This window comes from Malurus melanocephalus, unplaced genomic scaffold (assembly GCF_030028575.1).
Source record: "Malurus melanocephalus ecotype Western Australia unplaced genomic scaffold, MMel_1.1 scaffold_114, whole genome shotgun sequence".
Classification (NCBI taxonomy): Eukaryota; Metazoa; Chordata; class Aves; order Passeriformes; family Maluridae; genus Malurus; species Malurus melanocephalus.
In genome coordinates this window covers 1,469,746-1,489,129 of record NW_026623346.1, presented here as the reverse complement: position 1 = coordinate 1,489,129, position 19,384 = coordinate 1,469,746, and the positions used below count along the sequence as shown (strand labels likewise).

Genomic DNA, 19,384 nt, shown 5'->3' with positions numbered 1-19,384 from the left:
TTTTTTTTTTCTTTTTCTTTTTTTTTTTTAACTTTTGCATGAAAACGGGGTACTATTTTTGGCACAAAATTCCTCTCTGGGTCAGAATAAGTCAAAATGGCTTCATACAATGCATACACACACATGTTTGCCTGCGATGTGTGTGAACACGCAACACATCGTAGTGATTTAGTCAAGTATGGTCACTGGTATTTCAAAATACAAAACTGTCAAGACCATGCTTTGATAAAAGCTTATGCATCTATGGCCTTTTAAAAAACTGAACAGACACAATTTCAGGTTTAAAATATTTGCATGTACCGTGACTTATGTGATACTGTACTTGATATTATTCATCATGTCTGGGGGCTGGAGAGCATTTCTTAAATACTGTGCAAATGTTTGAGCTTTCTCTAATGGGAAAGGATATCTCAATGTAACATCAAAAGTTCTGACATAAGGAGTGCAATCTAGAAAATATACCTACTGAGGAAAGCTCCTTTAGTATTTTTGCCCAAGTGTTGCAAAATTCTTGCACCTTGAAAAGCAATATTTGCTTTGTTCCAATGCTTGATAGGGGTTTTGTTGAAATAAAAGTGAATCTTTTTATTTTTAACGGCGTAGTTTTGTTCTGTCACAGCCTTCCTGCTCAGCTGGGTTAGGTTTTGCTCTGCCTGCCTGAGATGGGTGCAATGAGTTGGCTGTTCTCTGCAGCGCACATGGAAGTGATTTTTTTGATATCCCAAGTGTTTTGCAGCTGCAGGAAATGAAGCTCCTGGCCAGGAAAAGGCTCAGACGGAGAATTCCTGGTCACCACTGAATTGTGGCTCTCAGCAGGGAGCTGAAGTGCCTTTCAGGGAGTGATGGCGTTGTGATGGCCATTATCAGCAGAGTCTAAAGGACACTTTGTGGCTCAGCATGCGAGGCTGAGTCCCTGATGAGGGGAAGGATCAACAGGTAGCAGCAGTCAGGGGCACTGAGCACTGAAGTCCCTTGCCCTGCACAGCAGGACCAGGTTTGCACCAGCACCAGGGCAGAACATGGGGCTCCTTGTCAACACCCTGGTCACAGAAATGTCACTCGAGGTTTTCTCCCTGCTCCCGTGCCGTGGCTGCAGCATCACCCCTGCTGCACCCGCAGCCACATGGAGGGCTCATGGGGGCTCTCTTCAGGGACACACCAAAGCCCTGGGGAGGTCCACAGTTCCTGATCCCCTCCTTGGCATGGCCCCAAACTGAGAGGCCCAGAGGGGCTGAGCTGCATGCTCGGGAGGCCCAGGGTACCAGAGTGCTTGGCCCAAAGCATTTGGATGGCTTCACTGTGGATAACTGTGCAGCTCCTCACAAAGCAGCATGTTTTTGTGCCCAGAGCTGCACGGCAGCTGTGGTGATGTGGGTGGAGGGGCTTCTGACGTGAGCAGCATTGTTAATGCAGGGTTTCCTGCGGGGCTTTTCCAACAGCCTTGGCAGCAGCAGAGAGGAGGGAACAACTCCTCAGGGATGGCGACAGGTGGTGAGAACAGATCCCGCCTGTCACTGTGGCAGCTGGCAGCAGCCATTGGGTTTTGGGGAGAAATGCCCATCCTTTTGGCCGCAGTGCAGGGGGTGCTGTGCACAGCAGTGGCAGCAGCAGGTCACCGGGGTGGCTGTGCTGGCATCCCCCAGCCTGTGTGCCATTACTCAGCTCCTGAAGCAGCTCTCCTGGTGATGCCATGCACAAGCAGGTTTGAGAAATTCTTAGGCAGGATTGATAAACTTTTGCTGTAATCATCCATTTCAATGTTCTGATCATTTCCAGTGAATTACTCTGGCTCAGACCAAACTCTAGCTTCTCACTCCCTTTATGTACTCTACTCCATCCAGTATGAGACCTAGCATAGCCTACAATGAATTTGGCAAATGTAGGTCTGGATGTAGAGTACAGAAATGGTTTTGTTTTGATGACTCTCCCCTTTATCAGTCTCTTTCCTGAAGACCAGAAATCTGGCACGAGTTTGTCCTCCACTGGGACCTGTCAGGTAAATCGTGACCCCCTGCCCAACTCGGACAGGGCATGCTGGCTCTTGCAGCTCCTCTGGTGCTATGACACTTATACCTTGCTCCGAGAGCCACCAGGCCACTTTGGAGCAGCTTTGCCTGAAAGAGTCCCGCTTTATTCGACAAACTGGGAAACACAGTTACAAATTGGTAACAAAGAGCAATAACAAAAGAATTTCCCCTTTTCTTCTTGCTCTCAGGCCTCACCTGGGCACCATCAGCACAGCCCTGGGTGCTTCGTGACCCCAGACCCAGCTTCCCATAGCACTGCACGAATTGCAGTGYGTTCAGGTGTCCCCACTTCCCCACGGTGCATGCCCTGGAGTTTGTTGTGCCTTGCCTGAAATGCAGAAAGCTCTGATGTTACGTGCACTGCCTTGTCCAGAGAGCTGGCCGCTGCCTGAGCATGCAGAGGGACAGGGGGCAGCTCTTGTCCCACCTCATCACCRTAAGAGAGGGGCAGACAGCACAGGATGCTAGTAGAAGGCATGAATTTGAATGAGGATGGGAAGAAGAGAGAAATTGATTATTTCTTGGGATGAGCTCCGTTGATGCACTGAAACTCCCTTTTCTCCCCCCTCTACTGTCTAGGTACAGAAGAGATGGGTTTGTGGAGGAGGGGAGCTGGTGTCTTCCCTGACTTCCACCTCCACCTGAGTGAAATTGTTGATGGGTCATGTTATCTCCAAAGATAGAAGCCACAATAGAGGGAAACCTGCCAGAGAAATGAATACTGCAAGCTGCAGAAATACACTTGCTTATAAATCAGAGAGGAACAAAGCTGGGCAAAATTATTTTCTTTTGACAGACAGTAGTAATTAATTTCACCAATAGCTGGTGCTCCCACTTGCTTCTTTAGATTTCTACTGTGACATTTTTAGGGGATCATAGGTTTTTGCAAAGTCTCAAGCTTGGAAAGGGTCATATCTTATAAAAAAAACAGACCCTGTTTTGTATTTATATAGTGCTGATTGATAGTAGGAAAACTTATTTCTGCACTGACACAATGAAATGTAACTTGTATTTTTATAGAAGTTCCAACAGTTTTGTGCAATGCAAAGGAATATTGTACCAGGTAATCTGGGTTCCTTCGATCACTGCCAGGCCCATGATGCAGGGAGAACATAACTGCCTTCCCCACTGCTGCCATGGGGAGGTTTTCCTCCTCTCCCTCCTTCCCAGATATGGTCTGCTTGCAGTTTGCAAAATGTGCATTGGCAAATGTCCCCTGACACATTATCCAGTTACCAAGTACGTATCCATCACTTGAGTCATCTCTGTGACTAACATCCCTCACTCTGTTCCGCACAAGAGTCAAGGGAAACACAAGGTAAAGTAAACTAATTAATAGCCTGAGACAGGATGGTGCTGCAGGGAACACTTTCAGCCCCCTCCTGCTTGATTATTTCTGCACTGGAGCACAACATAAGGAATATTTGTCCCCCCAGAGGCAGGATTTGCTGTGGTTTTCAGAAAGGCAAGTGTCAACAAAAGACAATCTCATTTGTACTGGTAACTTGTATTCATCAAGTGATGGATTTTTTCCTTTTGGTGATTGATCCTGCATAAGATTCATAAAACCAGGGCCTGAGAAATCCCATATATGTTACTGGTTAACAATCTTTAGGCAAACCTGTAGTTAAAAAAATTTAGGGTACATGACAGTTGAAGCAGCAATGAAGAGTGTATTGGAAATTGAGGCCAGGCAGATCCGAAGAGCACCCAGACTGTCCTGGATGATGCCATTCAGAAATTTCTCTTGGTCCTACCTGAGTGGGGCTGGGCATGAGGAGGTGACTAAGGTGTAACAGGCTGTCTTCTGGCCAGCTGGATGAACTTCACCCATCCTCTTCTACAGCCCCCATCCCTTCTTTTGTTGTTTCTAAATGATGTGAAGGGTTAGTCTGAGCTGCAGTCAAGCATAAAGGGTAAAATGGACATCACCCGCCCAAACAGAACGCCATGGCTTGCATTTTTGCTCAGATGAGGAACACTGGAGGTGATCACAGTGCTGACTGTGCACTTACAGCTTCTGCCTCACACAAGGGAGCCAAACTGACCTGCTTGTCCCTCCACACAGGATTCAGTTCCAGTGCAGCCAGGCTGCCTCCTTCGGTCCAGTTAAGTAGCACTGGTTTCTGCTGTTTGGCCTCCCTGGGAAGGTGGAGGTCACCAGAAGGCAGCACAATGTCAGATCTGATTCCTGCCCATCCAGAGTTACTGCCCGCACACAGGACATGCTCTCCAGTGTGCTGGTCAGTCAGGGCCCCTGCAATCCAAAATGACCATGGGATTTCATTTCAAGCTGCAGGAATAACAGCAGTGGGAAGGGGGCACACAAGGAGCTGATGTGCCCCAGTGACCAGTGGTGCTGGCTGCAGCTGCCCCATCTCATCAGTCAGGTCCAGCTCCACTGTTCATGTGTGCCCACAGCGGGATTTGAGGCGCCAGCGTGGCTGCAGCTATTTTAGGGCAATGCCAGGTTGCATTAGAGTTCTGTAAGTGGTGTTATTTAACATGCTGTACACAAGGGTGGACACTGGCCAACTCAGGGAGCCATGGCCCGAGTTTTTCAACGTTATCCTGACTCTGAAATTCCCTTGGAAAGAGGAGGTTTACTGGTTCAGATGTTTCTGCAGACACATGGGCATATTTAACATGAACGTAAAAATTTAGGAATAAGCCAGTGAGAATGTCTCACTGTGGAGAAATTAAAACCAGAAGGAAAGGCAGTAATGGGGAGGGCAGATTAGCTGGGCAGAGAAATGAGCAGATAATCAGGCAGAGTCATTTCACCTCCAGCAGAGTATGTGCATCCATCTGAAATGAACATTAAACATAAAAAGGCTTTTGGGAAAGAGGCTGGAGATCTTGAGAGGCAACATGCTTCTCCCAGAGCAAATGGAAATGACAGAGAGAAGGGTTGGGAATTCCTGGGAGAATACCTCCTTCCCTACTTCCCTCTCTATCTCAAAGCAGCTTATCTCTTCTCCCTTTCCTCTGGGGCATGGCACCCAGGATTGGTCCCATTTCCTCACTCTTAGCAGCTAAATGAAAATACAGAGAAAAGAGACACTCAGGGCAATTTTAGAAGTCCTTCATACTTAGGTGGTGGGTGTAATTGGAAAGGTGATTTGTTACATCTTAATTTTTCACATTACCACAGAATTCCCAATATCCTTATCAAGAGATGAAAGCAAAGCAGAGATGAAAACACTGAAACACCAGCTTGAAAAGGCTGGACTTGTTTGGATTTCTATAGGAAAGAAGAATAGGAAGAATACCTGTAGTCTGGGAATTAGGGAGAGTGAGATTTTAGGGCATCCCTCCTGCGAGAGCAGTGCTGGCCCATGGGCACCACAGGCACTCTGGTGACACAGGCCACCGTGTGGCTTTCCTCTGACTTCACCCTGCTCTTCTGTGTGTGTTCTTCCTTAAAGCAACCACACAATATCCTGCAGAAGCGCCTGATGGAGACAAACTTATCCAAGCTGCGAGGCAGCCGAGGCAGCTGGTCCCCCAAGGAGGATCTCTCATCACAGATCAACAAGCTGAACCAAGCCAAACTGGACAGCTCAGGGAAAAAGGAGGATGAAGAGCTCATAGTGGTGAGCTGCCAGGTAATATTCCCTCCACAGCCTTTTGGATTTTTTTTTTTCCTGCAGATTTTATTTCTAATAGTCAGGCCATGCTCTCGCTCTCCATTTCCCAGTGAGGGTTGCTGTCCCTTGGGACTGTCACAGCCATGGGGATATGTTTCCTCTGCAGCTCCAGGCTACTGGGGCAGAGATGCCCACTTGGGAATCACAGGGAAAACTGGTCAGATGACTGTCTTCCCTTGCCCATCGTGGTAGAGAGGGTAGCTAAGCTGGGGCAGCATGCTGAAATGCTGAGGTGTGATTATCCATGGCAAATCCCTGTGCGCACAGCCTATTTGTTTTCCTCAAGTGCCATCCCTATTTTCTTTGCTCAAAGATAATTTCACATTTCTCTTCATTAGCCCCATGCTTTTATGTATTTCCCACTCTCCACAATATTCCCTCCTGTCTGGAGCTGCTCGTCTGCTCTCTGCAGGAGCAAATGAGCTAGGAAGGACTCAGGACCCTACATGCATCTGAGTGTGGAGGGGAGAAGGGATGAGCTGGCATGAGGAGAGCTCATGGGGATTATTGTGTTGAGACCCTGGATGCTGTGTGCCCATCCTGCATCCCACGCATCATTTCCCATCTCTTCTTGCTCTTGCAGTGTGCAGGGAAGGAGCTGAAGGCTGTGGTGGACACGGGCTCACAGCACAACCTCATGTCGTCTGCCTGCCTGGACAGGCTAGGGTAAATATCCAGCTGGATTTGTTTTGCAGAAGCCTGGCTCTTGGCAGCACAGGCAGTGCTCCTGGAGCTGGGGCTTTGCCCATGTCAGTGATGGTCATTTCAGAACCTAGTGCTTTGGACTGTGCCTGGGCAAGCTCCTGAACCTCCTGTTACAACCAAATCCTGTGGCTGCAGCACTGTTGGCCCCTGCATGCAGTGTAAAGGGGCTGTGTGTGTGCATGTTTTTGGAACTCGGTATCTGATGCTGCTCCCAATTACAAATTTCTCCTGGTTAAAGCAAAAGGAAATCTGTTTACGGATTGTTAGAGAGGTGACTGACAGCCATTGCAGCAAAACTCTCTCTAATCTCTGAGCAGCAGGACTGGGTATCAGCTCACAGGATATCAGGGAGGTTTTGACACTTTATTCCCATAGCGTCTTTGCTTTTTGTAGCAAACTTGCAGCAATTGTGCAAAAATGAATTGCACCAKCTCCCTGAGCATTGCTGCATGGCCTTGATGAATGGTGCCGTTCCTGTCCTAACATTAATCACAACAGTGCTTAGTGACTGGAAGGTTGCTGTGCTTTCTACAGCCTTGTCACAATCTGTGGAGCAGCTCAGCCAAGCTATGGGATGGCCCACAGGATGGCATTTGGAGGGATTTCATGGGACACTTCCTCTGCCCCATGTGTCACTTATGCTGTGCTTCTCAGCTGCAGCAGCCCTGTCCTTCAAAGAGCACTGAAGAAAGAGGTCAGAGCCAGTTTCTGCTGCCCAGGTCCCAGGGGACTCGGTGCCTCAAAGCAGCACATGTGTCTGATGCTCAGGCTCAATTCCAACCTTCTTTCTCAAAAATTTTTTGTGTCTTGTCATGATGCCAGTCACTCCCCCTCGCTCTGAGGAAAGCAGCGAGTAGGCTCACGGGTTGCCAGCGTGAGAAATCCCCTGTGGGGCTGTAGGAGGTGCAGGGGGTGGCCAAGGAACTCACAAACTTCCCACTGATTTTAAGGTCAGCCTCCAGGGAAGCAGCAAAGGGGTTTCAGCTCCGTTTCTCTGCTATCCCTCCCGCTCCTTGTACCTGGGCTAAATGGTGTGGGCAGTGCCCACTGCAGTCCTGGGGCCCCTGAGGGGGCTGGTGCCCCCGGCACAGATGGACAGATGGACATACACACACACATGCACTGCTGCAATGTGACTCAGCAGAAAGGAGCCTCAAATAGCTGAAAATTGATATGGCTTTTATCTGAGGAGAGACCAGTGCCTCAAACAGCCTTTCCAGGTTCTTGTTCAGCTTAAAAGAGAAACTGAAGCTAAATAATTAATTAGTATTGTCAGACTGGTTCAAAGGGTGTAGATAGAAGCTGTACCTGAGATATCTCTGACATCCTTTTTTCTTTTCTTTGGACTGAATGTCATTGATCTGTCCCCATTTCCTCTGAACAAACTAACAAACACAGATTGGGCTGTGAGCCATGTTTAGCCTGGAGCCAAGGGGACTCAAGGGGACTCAAGGGGTATGTTATTACTCTCTACAAATACCTGAAAGGAGTCTCAAGGGAGGTGATGTGTGTCAGGACCTGAGGAAACAGTCTCAGGTTGTGCCACATGAGGTTTAGTTTGGATAAGAGAAATTTGCTCACTGAATGGGTGATCAGGCTTTAGAACAAGCTGCTTAGCCAAGTGGTGGTATCACCATTTTTAGAAGTGTTCAAAAACTGTGCAGGTATGGCATTTGGGGACACAGTTTAGTGGTGAGCTTGGTAGTGCTGGGTAAACAGTTGGACTTGATGACCTTAGAGGTCTGTTCCAACCTCAACAATTCCATGGTTCCATGGGGACATAATGCCAGCTCCACTTGTGGAAGCTGGAGCAAACTAACCCTTTCTTATACCCACACTGCATTAGAAGCAATTTCATATTCCTGAAATCTTGAGGGAATGTAGGAAGGAGATTCCTCAGGTACAAACTCCAGCCCAGAGCTGTGCTTGGGGCAGCCCTAGGGCTGTGTTGTGGGTCATGCTGTGCTGTGCTGTGCTGTGGGCTGCTGGCTGCACATAGCATCCACAGAGAGCCCACGAGGGAAGCAGCTTTCCAACAGCAGTGTGGTAAAGGAGCAAGGCTAAGAGCACTTCAGGTGTAAGTACCCTCCAAACACTGCTTGCTCCTTGCTGGAACAACCCAGCTGTGGCCATTTGATGTTAGGAGTGTTTTCAATCACAGCTTAAAGGAGCTTCTCAAGGCACTCCCTGTCGAAGATGAGACGATTTCGTTGCCAAACCAGGTGAAAGCCATTGGCCAGATCGAGTGTCTCTCCCTGACAGTGGGAGCAGTCCCCGTGGAGTGCGTTGCCCTCGTCGTGGGTGAGTGTGGAATCATCTGGGTTTCCGCTACGGGCTGGGGTCTATTTCTCTTACCCTAGCAGGAAAAAGAAATCTTTAGGAAGATGTTAAAATTAAAATAGAGTAAGTCCTTGTTTGGCCCTTCAGAGGGAGGGGAGTGGATGTGTGCAGCAGGCTTGGCTTTGCCATGCTGATGGAGCAACTCTCTATCTCCCTGTGGGCAGATCCGCCTGCCATCCTGTGCCCTCCTGTTCTCCTCTGGAGACAGTCTCTTTACAAACAGGGTTTTGTTTATCACAGTAACCATGGAGGAAGGATGGAGTCACTGACAACAAACATAGGAGAGCATTTTGAATGTATAAATCTGAATTGTCCTGTTTTTTCCAGAAGACAATGAGAAATCCTTCTCCTTTGGGCTGCAGACACTGAAGTCTCTGAAGGTAGGGGTTTTCCAGCATGGGTTTCCCTCATGCTGATGGGAGAACTGGGACCACTAAAAACTGCGTTTTCCCTCTTACCTAAAGGCATTTATTTTCTACAGTGTGTCATAAACATGGAGAAGCATCACCTTGTTCTGGGACAGACGGACAGGGAAGAAATCCCATTTGTGGGCATTGACAATGCTGAGGCAGAAGAACAGTAAGTGTGCATTCCTCAGCCTGGTGGCAGTGCCCCCTGGCACACAGGARCCTCCAGGCCCTTTGCTGGAGGCGAGTGAGAGGTCAATGGCCCTGGCAGAAATTGCTTTCATCAGCTCATCAAATTTCGAAACAGAGTCCCTGGCGTTTTCAGCAGCCTTTGTCAGCTTCTACTGCTTTTTTTTCTAATAAACATTGTACATCAAAGCTGGTGTCTGAAAAGACATGCACAGGGGAATGCCCCAGGAAATGGGCTTTTCGGAGGTCACTAAGAAGACTCCTTGGCTCTGCTTTGACAGTGCTCACAAACAAACCTTGGTCTGGAAAATATTTATGAAGYGAGGCTGATAAACCCACATGAATGTTTGAGAGAGAGATCCTGTCTGGAGATAACGGTGTTGCCACTTCTTCCCGCATTTCCCCAGCAGCCCTCCTGCAACCTCTTCCTGGTGTCCCAGATTTTCCCAGCCTTATCTCCCTAAAGAAAGATAAACAGGTGCTGTATACCTCCTAAAAGTGTGTAGCTGCTGGCAAGTAGGCAGGGCAAACTCCCTCCTTGCAGGCACTGCACGGGGCTCTTTCTTGATGAGTGCTGTGAATAAGGGATGTATCACTGGTTCCTGCCTCTGACTCATGGAACCAAGAGGCACCGAGTGCCTGACAGGGGGATTTGCACTTCTGTACCTTCACAGGCAGCACTTGTGGTTGCTCAGCGATGAGCAATCTAAAAAACATTTGCTCATTGCTTATGAAAGAGTGTCTGGTGGCTGATGTAGGTCAGCATCTTCTCTAGCTGCCTGTCATGACCAGCCATGGGGATTTTGGATGTCCTGCAGCCCCATCCAGCTCAATCCTGCTGAGCTCGAAGGGCTGGGTGACAGCGGGGAAGCAGGGGAAGGAGCACACCTTCCTCAGCTGATTGTGTCTGGGGAGTGAGGACGGATGGATGGGCTGGTGTGGGAGTCAGGATGAGAGAGCAGGTGCACCTGCAGTAAGGCCAGGTCACCCACTGGCCATGGGCCCATGACAATCCACAGCCACGGGTGCAGTGTGTGAGCCCTGGGAGTGCCAGGTACAGCTCTCTGGGGTTTCTCTGTCTCCTTTGAAGCAGAGATGCGAGAGATGCAGCGTGTTTCTGTTGCCACTGCAGTGATAAATTATTTCTTAGTACCGTGTTCAATGCCAAATTGTGCTGCTTTTATTTTTTTCTCCCTCATGAAAAACGCTTGTTTTACTGAATGTCTTTTCCTTCCAGTTTCAGCAGTTTGGAGGCATAAAGAGAAATTGAAACACCATCCCCACACAAGAGCTTGATATCAAAGAAATCCTGTGCAGCTGTTCCAGATGAAACAGCAACGTGCTGCTTTGAAAACATTTATACTAGGCTACAGCTTGAGTAGAGCTAAATGAAATCCTGTTCGTAGCCAGTAATTTAGAGATACTGTCATGTTTATCTATGGGTTTTGAGAAACAAAAGTGTGCTTATTTTCTGGACTTTTCTATATAGTGTCCTCTTTATTACAAACAGTTGGAAAAACCTTATGAATTTCTTCTGATGAGAAAAATACTTTTTATAGTGGCCTCATATGAGTAATTGTATTTAGCTGTGATTAGAGGCTATCAAAATGAGATTTTTATTAATAATTTTTCCAGGGGCTAAGCATTTATATTCACTTAATTGATATCACCACATTCAAATGGCCATTACCAGGAAGTTCTCAGAGTAAAATAACAATGTTAATACCGCCTAGGAATTATAGCTCATCCTGTTAGCATAGTATTGTTGCCATGTAATTAGGGATGCAACTGCTGCCTTGATGAGAAAGAGCAATTGCAGAATTATTAATGGGTTATGGACTTATCTGCAGTGGCTCAGCAGAAGCACAGGAACAGGGTTTGGGAGGGCTCCCAGGGGATCTCTCGCAGCTCCCAGCTCGCTGTGGGGTTGGCACCAGAAACCCTCTGAGGGATCCTCTGGGCAAGTCTTGGCTGCCTTCCTACAGGGGTAGTCAAGTAAATCAATCATTTCACTGGGCCAAAAAGAAACAAAAAACCACAAAAGCACGTTGTCTGGATGGCAGTAGATAGAATGCCCTTGGTTCCCCTGCCACCAGGACCTGTGCCTACCCCTGCCCACCCAGCACCCAGCCTGAAGCACCTGGACTATAGCTGGTGCAGGTTATTGACTCCAGCTGCACCTCCGTGCTGCTGCCAGAAATGCCATATTTTTTTTATATCTGTCTATGAATTGCCTGGGTTCTTAAGTACAACACTTGATTGCCCTCAGGGAAGCTGGAAGTTTTTGCCAGGACAAGSATTCATTTGGTGGCACTATCCTGGAGCAGCAGGGCTGCTGTTTCCTGTATTGCCTGGGGGAGCCTGGCTTTGCACAAACACAGCTTTTTATGTTTTCAAAACCTGATGGGAATTAATCACTGCCATCTGCTGAAGAAGCATCTTTAAAATTCAGAATAATATCCTTGTGATGTTGTGCATCCTCTGATGGCCAGTCCTGTGCAGCTGGATCCTTAAGGGATCCTTAAGGGATCCTTAAGGGATCCAGCTGTGCTGAAGGAGCAGGAGCTGCTCTGGTAGCTCTGACTTAGCAAAAGCGCTTTGGCCCCACCATCAGCCACAAACACCAACATCATTCTGATTTCAGAAGCATCTTGAGGGCTCTGGGTGACAATCAGAAACTTGTCATTTCATGGCCATCATCAGTCAGGCTCCTGCCAGCTGATCCGATGTGTGCCCACTCCCACCATCCTGTGACTACTAGGGCATCTCAGCTGGAGCCTTATCTCCAGATAAAGAGGTTTGAACCTCTTTTCGATATTGGGTATATCCAGCAAATCTGAACTATCTGTATTTTGAGCTATTTTCTATTTTGGTGAAAAGTTTCAGTGCTTTCTCTACATACAGTATTTTATATAACACAGCTATAAATATATCTATTTATTTACAGTGTTGGGCTGCCCAGGGTAGTCCCACTGATGTGTTGTAGAAATATTTCACTAAGTATGAAACATATTTGATTACTTTATATGCTATGAGTTTGGTATTTTGGTATTTTTTTCTTTCCGTGCATATTACTGTGCTAAATGTCACATTAAATCTAAATAAAGTTATGCTGTTATTGCTATTTATTTGCTTGTACCCTGGATATGCTGGGTTTATTTTTTTTTTGCTTTCAGTGCATATCTCTGTTAAGAAAAGGAATTTGTTTCACTCTTTAGATTGATGGGGCTCCACAGTGCTTTTGGAAATGCTGTTGGGAATTGCCAATGAATCGAGGGAGAGCAGCAGTGAGGATGAATTAACCAGGGCAGGCTGAATGGTACACAGGACTGAGGGTAAAAAGTGAGCACTTGAAATCCCTCCCTTCTGTTGTTATGTGTCTCCCTGCCAAGGGAGGGATGAGAGCCTGCTGTTCCCAGGTTTACCCTTGGGAAAGCTGAGTATTTATGTGGTGTTTGGTTTGCTTGCTGGGGCAATGCCTGTGCAGGCAGATATGGAAGTCCTTTGTAAACTCTGGAAAGCTGGGGAAACAAAGTGGCCAGAACACGAGAGCGGTGAGACATGTGATCACAGACAGACTCAGCGTCTTCCCCAAAGCTTTGAACCTGGATTTAGGGACCTCCTGTCTCTGCCCAGATGGGCTTTAGGCTGCTTCAGCTCTGTCTTATTGATGACGAATTATCCTTTCATCCACTCCAAGTCCCACAGCAACAACTTTTGGTGGAGTAGCAATACTCCAAGCCCTGTAAAACTGGCTCTCCTCAACACTGGGCTGGCGTTTTCTCTGAGTGTTGAAAGAAACAAGGCTTCAGCAATAAAATGGAGAGAAAATGAGAAGGATCAATGTACAGGCAAAAATAATGTCTCGTGCTTCCTGGAGATGCTACAGGTTTCTGGATTTACTCAGGCTGTTCCTGATGCTGGAGAGCAGAGTCCCAGCACACACAAATGGAAAATCGACAGGCAGAATTCTGTCCTTTCTGCACAGAGCAAGCACAGTCCCCTTCCCAAGGAGCCTCAGTGAAAGTGAGCCAGCAGCTTCTTGGCCAAAGCACTGTCCCTTGTGCTCATGGGTCAGTAGAGTGTGATGAGACAAAACACCTTTGCTCCCTCTAGGACCATGGCTTGTCTTCATTTTGGTCATGCCTAAAGCAGAGACAAAGCACTCAAAGAAGCAGACATGAAACAAATGCCTTGGTGGGCCCTTAGCAGAGCTCCAAAAGCTGGTGGAATGTGCGAGATCTTGATGCTTGGGTTCTTGCAATGAAGAAGAGAGCTGTTGTCAGGCTCCCAGCTCATGTCTGTACTTCAATGCAAATGAAGTACCCAAGGGCAGGCAGTAGCAGAGAAGGAGCACCCTGAAGCTGCAGACTGGGCTCTCCCCACAACCCCACCCCATTCCACCACATTAGTACTTCACTCCTTCTGGGCTGTGCACTCTGCAGCAGCCCTTGCTGCTGATCGGGGTGGAAAGTCAGAGGCCATTGCCAGTAGCAGCCCTACAGCAATTATTCTCATGAACTTTGGGTCCTGCTGAGATCCACCGACATTTTTTCATCACTTCTACCAGGACAGCAGCTGATGAGATGAGACCTGCTGGGACGTCTCTTCACAGTTATCTCCAGGGTAATCTGTTACCTAATAGCTCTCCAGGGAGGTCCTTTTTACGGGCTTTTCTATTACTGATGATGAAGTGATGCTCAATGTGTTGTGAAAACAAATCTATTTCTTATGCCTCAGAAACAAATAACTTAATTACTTATTTCTATATAAACATATATCTCAGGGCTGTGTACTGTTGGGTTTATTTCATGGACAAACATCAGTTGAGGTCTGTATCACTTTATCACCTGCTGCTTAACAGACGGAGGTGAAGTATCAGGTTTCCATCGAGTGAAAGTCTGCTCCTTTTCCTAAGCTGAGATTCCTCTTTTTCCCCTTTTCCATGGGCTCTGCACTGCTGGCACTAGCTCAGCCATGTGCTGGTCTCCTCCCTCCTCCTCCTCCTCTATTAACAACCACATGGCTCACGAGAGGCTGCCGGCTCTGGAGAGAACACTGCAGGTATCAGTGACATTTCACTAGGGATGGCTTTGCTGCCAAGGAAATCGATTTAATGATTTTGTTACTAGAGCGGTGCTGCCACCACTTCCCCAGGATGAGATTTCATCGCTCCCAAAGTGGGTGTGAAGACAGTCGACAACCTAAAAATATCGGGAATTTAGGAATAACAGGAAGCCATGGCAGCAGGAGAACTAGCTGGAGGGGAAGCTGCGGGACTTTCTCTCTGCTTTAGGAACGCAGTAGGATCGATGCCTGGGGCTGGTGGCTGCCCCCGCAGGGAGACGCAGTTGGAGTCTACGGAAAAGCGCCCCGGCTCGCACAAAGGGAAGTGGTGCAAAGTGATGTGCTCATTAAACCTAAACCCGCCCAGCATCCACAAAAGGGTCGGGGTCTGCAGAAGGTGGGGAGCTCTTAATGCTATTTCAGCTCCTTGCATCTTTACCTTGTCCCCCCTGACAGTGCACTGATTTACTGCTCACTTCCTCTCACCTCCTTTTCTCAGAGACCAGGAGAAACGACCTCCTCCCTTTGGTGGAGCTGCTGCAGGTGACAAAAGCACTTTCTAACAATTCTAGGAGTTTCCAGGGGCTTCACTGCCTGTGGGGCTGGCACAGATCCCGTGCTGTGGTATCCAGGTGGTTGTGCTCGGCCCCAGGCTGGAGCTGCACGGGCCGTGCTGCGGGACACTGCGCTGCAGTGTCCCTGTCCCCTTACTGGCAGCAGCCCCATGGGTGACATGTGTGCTGCAGAGAGCCGGTGCCCTGGCTTGGTGCCAGAAGAAAGGCAGCAGAGCTCCTACCAAGGGCTGAAGCATGAAGAGAGGACTGACAGGACGACTGGGGAAGGACACCTGGATCCAGCCACCCAAAAACCTCTCTGCTGTAAGGAGAAGGTAGGCAGGGCAAAGTACCACTGTTATGTGCAACTCTGGGCTGCACAGCTGGCCATCAAATTTTCCAGGTATTGCCAGCTGGGAAGCACCTCAATGGCAGTGTTGGCAAAGGCTGCATTGAAAAATACTGCTTAAGGAAACCAACAATACTGAGATGTATGACCTCAGTGAGTAAACCAATATATTTTAAAGTGTTGCTATAAAGCTCAGTTCTCTGTTCCTCCACAAACAAGATCACATGGAGCGATCAGGCGAGTGAYCAGGCACTTGATAAATGCAAAACATACTGAGTCATGGAGAACAGGGGCAAGGAGAAACTGTGTAACACCAGACGGAACTGGCTATTCATTTGAAAATAAGAATGTAATTGGAAGTAACAATTGKTTTTTTGTCAATCACAAATCTAAAACAACATTTCAAAATTGCTGGGTGGAAGACAAAGCTGAGGATGAATGACTTGCAGCCCGGTGACCTGGTTTTATCCAGGCCAGTGRAGATCAGGACACATGAAAAATGCTAAGGACTTTGACACTAGCTTTTATGATTGCTGGTAGGGAGGAAGAAAACCCATGATTGGGCAAAATGTGGCTTGGAACTGGTGTAAAAAAGAACCTGGGCCTCAACAGTGCAGTCATATGAAAATCCAGTGAAGTGGGTCTGCTGTGAGTGCTGCCCTGGGAAGGCTGTTCAGCCTTCTGGCTTGGCAGGCTTAGAGAGGAAATCTGTGGTTTCTAAGCTCCTACTCACAGAGAGCTTCTCTACTGAAAGCAGAAGGACTACAAGCTAACAGAAGGGGAAATGGGCTCTTGTTCCTGCATGAGACAGCAGTGTATTTTAAAAAACAAATTATGCATGAGGACTAATTAACTTGGCATTTACAGCTTAGCAGTCTCCTGGCTAAATTTACTCCAAGACCACATTTTGTTGCAAGAAAACTTCTGTCTGGCATCTTCTTCCTCCTGCTGCTCCCTATGCTGTGATATTAAGGTCACAAGCCATCTCCCAATGTCCTATTCAGTGACTTCCAATGAAGTAGGGAATAAAATGAAGATCTCAGGGCTGAGACATGTCTCAGAGGGGCCACATCTCCTATGGTCAATGTCCTAACAGCTAGGAAATGCCTGCTGGGTTCACCTSTACTGATCCAGAGAGCATCTAAGCACAGTGGCAGCTGAAAGAAACTCCTTGGAGAAAGCTCTAGCACAATGAATCACTCCAGTCTGAACAAAGGGAGTTAATAGGATGCTCCCATTCAAAAATTGTATTAGAAGACGCTGATGACAATAAGCCCACATCAGTTGCTCTCCCCGCACTTCCTCTCTCTGCCATCCCAAATCAAGTTAAGGTGATCCAGAYGTACCTCTTATTGTTTTAGGAGAAAAATATGTCTTGTTTGTTCCTGAGGGTTACAGGTAACTAATGCAGCAGAGGCCAGGCACAGCAAAGGCAAGGCCCCATCCTTGGCACTGCGAACTGCCACAGCTGCAGGGAGGTCAGTGGTCAACCCCCAGACTCAATCCCCAAGGCCCAGCTTCAGGAGAGAAGCTCTCAGGACTCTGCATGACAGGAGGAAGAGATAACATGCATCAGCCTTATGACTGGTTTGTGGGAGGGCTGCAGGTTTGCATCACTGTATTCTCATGTGCAGACACAAACCTTGAGCTTCTTTCACTCTTTTAGATACTTTGCTCTTGATTTTTAAGCCTAAATTGACACATCTTTGACCAGTAAGGTCAGTTATTAATTTTCCCCACAGTTCCCAAAATACCAAACCATAAACATATGTGGTGGTGGTGGGTAAACAAAGAGATCCAAAAGACACAAACACAAAACTCAAATAAAACAGCTGTAAAGCCCAGAAGCCCTAATGAAGGGTCCAGTATGTTAAACCTGACACAAATGGCATGGACTCMGTGTCCAGCTTTTGGGGCTGACGAGTTAAAATTAGGGCAACTCGGATAGCAAAGAGAGGCAGGATGCCAAAAGGAAGGACAGGAGGTTTTAGCAGAATTAACTGTGTGCTAAAATAATCTTTAGGAGACTGGAATCAGTAACCAACAGTCCTGACAACGCTTTTGCATGGAATATGGTGCTTACCCTAAAGCCCATCACAACTGCTTTGAGGAGTAGAAGCAGCCTCCCAGGGACCACTCAGAATGGTCTGTCTCCAGGTAAGTTCCACTCTGTGGGAAGAAAAGCAACATTCTGTATTTAGTAGAATCACCTGCATGTATTTATTGACCTCCCCAGAGATGCTGGCTGCATACCACCACTAAGCCACAGGCTGGCCCAAATGGCTTTGAAAGAAAGCCACCCGACTCACTCTGAAAGAGGCCCCAAATTTTAATCTTTTAATTGATGCAGCAAATCTCTTTTCTGCCCTTGAGCTGAGAGAAGTGGGTGCTCTTGTCAGGCAGCGAACAACCAGAAGCACATCTCAGAAGCACATGATGTACTGAACTCTCTGGAGACTGCTAATGATGTTTGATTAATTTTCATTATCAGTGTGAGCAAGCTTTGAGCTCTCTCTGCATCTGTCTTATTTAGAGTTGTCTTTTCTTTCTTAGTTAAATAGCAGCTTCTACAGACCGTGATCTAATTGTTCCTCAGCACCTGCTTGAAGCCATCCAAGTTAAGGATGGACATTGCTTAATTTGCAGTACACATGATTTGGTCTTCAAGACTCAGATCAAATAAAATGGAATAGCAAATGAGCCAGTAATTTAGTTAAGTGGAAGGTACTGTGCAGGCTGATGCTGGGGTCATAGAAATGCTTGGGCTGGACAACACTGACCATGGAACAAATGAAAATAAGTGTGTTGTTGTCACCCAGTAGAAAAGCCTTCTAGTGAACATGCTGAGTTCAATAACCCATAGAATCTTTTCATCTACCAGGGTGACCAGCTTTTGCAGTGGAGTTTTTACTGAGTTTTTGCTGTGCTGCAAACTTCTTCAGCCAGGGCACAGTGAGTTCACTGCTAGGGAGAGAAATGCCCAGAATGGGTTATGCTGTCACCTATGAGGCTGCCAGAATCCTTGGGTGCAGTGCAGGGAGCACCTGTTACTCACAGCTCAGAAAACCTGTCCTGAGTGAGGCCATGGCCATGCCAGGACAGAGAACTTCCCTGTTCATGGGCCAGAATGGGGATAACCTTGTCAGCATTCAGCTGCAAGTTCCTCTCAATTGGGTGGTCCTGGAGGAGTCCTTTTGTGGGTCCTTTGGTGAATCCCAGCAAAGATCCCAGCTGTTTTTTGGTTATCAAGTCTAATTTTGATTCTTTCCTAGCTGGATGACAACATGCACCCATTAAGGCAAATACTGATCATCTGGGAGTGGTACAGCCAAAGCCTCAGACCAAGCTCTCAGTCTAAATACAAAAAGCTTAGAATCTGTACAGAAAAAACGTTTTAAAGTATTTTTTAACTTAAAAAAAAAAGAAAAAAAATCAATACCTCACAGTAGCAATACACTGGACTGGCAGGCAGGAAAACTTATCCCACTTTTCTCCACTGCCACCCAGCTTCAATGCCCTGAACTCATCTTTATGCTCCATATTTCTCATCTGCTCCAAAGACTTTTGCTTGAAAAACTGCTGGCTTGACTGATCTGTATTTGGCTCAAGGCCTTGCTCATGGAATGCCAGGACGAACACAGTTTATGGAGGATTGGCAGGACAAGGCTCACCCCCAAGAAAAGAAGATTGTTTTCTACAGAATACTAGTCCAAGCAGCTGCTTGCCATCTATTACATGAAATCAGGAGTACTTCAAGTGCTGTTAGATATTAATTCACTTCAGCATACTTGAAGAAGCAGCAGCAATGAAGAAAAGAATATAGTCCCTGGAACCAACCCAAAAGTCATTCCTGATTACATTACCAAGGAGCAGCCTGCAGCACGATTGGCAAACCAAACTCAGCCACACTCCCTGTGTCTGGGTGGTGGAGATCTTAATACCTCTGCTCTGACAATCAAAACACTGCTATTTCAAACAGACTTTTCTTCCTTGTAAAAGGCTTTGTGGTAATTAAAGGAAGAGGCGTTGTCTGGGTTGAAAGTCAGAGCCTGGGCATGCTGTCAGGTACGATGAGGCAGTCAGGGGGAAGCTTGCA

At 47.3% G+C, this 19,384-nt stretch overlaps 1 protein-coding gene across 1 annotated transcript in view; it reads left to right on the top strand.

The window, feature by feature from the left end:
* The window catches only part of NRIP3 (nuclear receptor interacting protein 3), a 12,356-nt gene extending 513 nt beyond the window's left edge, over window positions 1-11,843 (top strand). The window contains exons 2-7 of the mRNA XM_057369715.1: window positions 5,456-5,635; window positions 6,261-6,343; window positions 8,544-8,683; window positions 9,050-9,102; window positions 9,204-9,301; window positions 10,556-11,843. Coding sequence (XP_057225698.1) covers window positions 5,456-5,635; window positions 6,261-6,343; window positions 8,544-8,683; window positions 9,050-9,102; window positions 9,204-9,301; window positions 10,556-10,577 — 576 coding nt within the window. The 3' untranslated portion in view covers window positions 10,578-11,843. The remainder of the gene's footprint in view (window positions 1-5,455; window positions 5,636-6,260; window positions 6,344-8,543; window positions 8,684-9,049; window positions 9,103-9,203; window positions 9,302-10,555) is intronic.
* Window positions 11,844-19,384: the final 7,541 nt, after the last annotated feature.